The sequence below is a fragment of the Habropoda laboriosa genome, unplaced genomic scaffold, assembly GCF_001263275.1.
Source record: "Habropoda laboriosa isolate 0110345459 unplaced genomic scaffold, ASM126327v1 scaffold1480, whole genome shotgun sequence".
Classification (NCBI taxonomy): Eukaryota; Metazoa; Arthropoda; class Insecta; order Hymenoptera; family Apidae; genus Habropoda; species Habropoda laboriosa.
Window position 1 is genome coordinate 57865 of NW_017101548.1, and position 3160 is coordinate 61024.

The following is a 3160-nucleotide window of genomic DNA, read 5'->3' on the forward strand; positions in this document are numbered from 1 at the left end:
TTCCAACCGTGGTAGAGTGATCGATTTTAACGGCGCGACTCGTGACTTCGCACACAATAAATTGCTGACCCATACATGGGTGTTAACTAGAGTGCGCAGGTAGATGCAAGCTCCGTATGCACGTTCAGAGGTATCGGAGAACCCGTGCATCTCAATTCGTACCTTATTGCTACTAATTACACATCTTGGAACTGTTATTGACCCGACATTAAGCAATTCGCTTCGAAATCGCGACCATTGTGTGTGGATGAGTTGGGGCAAACTTTCATCCCAGCCTGCCCGTTTCTGCCACAGTTGTTGCATTATCAACTTGGCCTTGGTTATTATAGGCCCAAGCAGTCCGAGTGGATCAAAGATCTGAGCGATTTCCGACAAGATGACGCGTTTCGTGATGCGATTGGATGAATAACTTTTTACCGCGTAGTGGAACTCGTCTGATTTCGTGGTCCACAGTAATCCTAGGGTTTTCAGGTCCCTATCGGCGGTTTTTATTGTGACAGCGCCCCTGTTTTCGTTCATTTCCGTGACTATGGATCTGCCACAGTTGTTGCATTATCAACTTGGCCTTGGTTATTATAGGCTCAAGCAGTCCGAGTGGATCAAAGATCTGAGCGATTTCCGACAAGATGACGCGTTTCGTGATGCGATTGGATGAATAACTTTTTACCGCGTAGTGGAGCTCGTCTGATTCCGTGGTCCACAGTAATCCTAGGGTTTTCGGGTCCCTATCGGCGGTTTTTATTGTGACAGCGCCCCTGTTTTCGTTCATTTCCGTGACTATGGACGGGTTATTGCTAGCCCATTTTCGCAAAGTGAAACCTGATTGTTCTAATATTTTTATGAGACTATGACGCAATTCAAAAGCCTCCTCAATGGTTTCGCATCCAGTAAGCAGGTCGTCCACATAAAAATCTTGTATGATTGCGCGACTTGCTATTGGAAATGATTCCGCGTGTTGGCGACCGATTTGACTCAAGACGCGTGTAGCCAGAAATGGAGCCGCGGCCGTGCCATAGGTCACCGTATTCAATTCATATGTTTGAATAGGTGAATTTGGATTCGAGCGCCAGAGTATGCGTTGCAGTCTGCGATCTTCCTGACAAACGCGAATCTGTCTGTACATTTTTTCAATATCGGCAGACAGAACGAAGCGGTGTTTCCTGAACCGGAGAAGAATGGAAAACAAATCGCTCTGCACGGTGGGACCAACTAACTGAGTATCATTTAATGAGATACCTGACGAAGTCTTTGCGGAGCCATCGAAAACAACACGAATTTTTGTGGTGGTGCTTGAATTTTTAAATACTACGTGGTGAGGCAAATAGTAACTGGATTTTGAATGGTCATTGTCATCTACATCCACGCGTGTCATGTGACCCAGGGTTTCGTATTCGGCCATAAATGCTAAATATTGCTCGCGAAGTTCCGGATTTCTAGAAAATCGCCGTTCCATCCCAATCAAGCGTCTTTCCGCCTGACTTCGCGATTCTCCTAATTGTTCTATGTTATCCCCTTTTGGGATTGCTACTATATACCGTCCGTCCGTGTCGCGTTGTGTCGTGTCTGTAAAATGTCTTTCAGCGTCTGTGATTGGAGGATGTGTTTGGGTGTTGTTGGAGCAACCCTGCGTTTCAACCTCCCAGAATTTCTCTATTGCAAGCTGAAGTTTGTCGTCGGTTGCAAGATGGCACGCACTAACCCCCTCCCTCTTCGTACTACGTGGGCAGGTCAGTGCTCCCCCTAATATCCACCCGAGTCGAGTTTTCTGCCACACCAGATTACCCTGTCCTGTCCTGTGCTGCCCAATACACAGCAATTTCCAAAACAGGCCGGCTCCGATTAGCAGGTCAACCCGACTGGGGTGGTCAAATTGCGGATCCGCGAGCAAAATTCCAGAAGGAGTGGTAAGTGCCTCTCGGGTTACTGGTACGTTGGGCATGTCTTCGGTGATATTTTTTATTACCAAGCAAGATAAATCTGATCTAAAATTACCACAGCGCGATTTTATCGTCACGTTTGTTTTGCGTTTGACAGAATTAGCTACTCTACTTAAACCCCCCACGGTCACATCTATTGTCGAGGCTGGCAGGCCCAACCTTTCACAAAAACTATTGGTAATGAAATGGACTTGCGGTCCGACGTCTAGCAGCGCGCGACACTCGTGTGCGTTACCCCTTGCATCTTCGATATAAACAATTGCGGTGGATAGCACGGTATATTCTACGGTGGACTCCCTTGAATTCGAGATATATGATTGTATACCGGATGTCGAGGGTCTATCTTGCTCATGGTCACGAACAGAGGTCACTTCGGATACGCGATTTGAGGGTTTTTCCCGGTCTGTGGTTGCTTCGTCTCGATGTAGCAGTGTGTGATGTTTTCTTCCACACTTTCTACAAACGCCTCGAGTACAACCCTTTATGCTGTGCCCTAGCGCGAGACAGTTGAAACAGCATTGAAGGCGTTTCACTGTCTCGTGCCGTTCTGGGTGCTGCATTGCTAATAGTTTAGCACAATGATGCAGTTGATGGTTGCCCTTGCATAAGGCACAATTATTCTGCGCACTTGAAACATGGGTGGCTATTGGGTCGGAAGTTGTCCTACCCTTATGGAGTGGTTTGGAAGCATACATTGGAGGTTGAGTGTTGATCATCGTTCGTTCAAGGAATTTAGCTTGTTGTTCGATAAACTGCACGAAATCTCTGAATCCTAGTCTCTCGGAACGCTTAATTAAATGCTTATCCCATTCCCTCTGTGTAATCGGATCTAGCTTTTTCGATAAGACAAGAACCAATAGAGTGTCCCATGTGTTCACTGGTTCACCTAACGCTCCTAACGCAAGAACATGATTTTTTGCCGAATCTATAAATTCTCTCAGTGAGGACGAACTGTGTCGTTTCACTGATGCTAATTCTAATAACGCATTCGTATGGTGGTGAATCAACGAAACAGGGTCCTCGTAGCGACTCTTCAGGCTCTCCCATGCTACTTTATAATTGCTGTCTGACACGCCTAACGATTGGATTGTACGAGCCGCGGGGCCCTTCAGGGCGGAATTTAAGTAATGAAACCGTTGAATGTCTGAGAGTGAAGAGTTACTATGAATTAATGATTCGAACGTGTCCCTGAAACGCAGCCAATCGTTATAGTTTCCATCGAA

The 3160-nt window shown here is 46.4% G+C and overlaps 1 protein-coding gene across 1 annotated transcript; it reads right to left on the minus strand.

Annotated features, from left to right (window-relative positions):
* Positions 1 to 475: 475 nt before the first annotated feature.
* LOC108578189 lies at positions 476 to 3081 on the minus strand (the record flags this gene model as incomplete). The annotated part of the gene is made up of 1 exon (XM_017941472.1): positions 476 to 3081. A coding segment is annotated over one exon (2606 nt), but the record flags the coding sequence as incomplete, so codon positions are not given.
* Between the last annotated feature and the right edge of the window lie 79 nt (positions 3082 to 3160).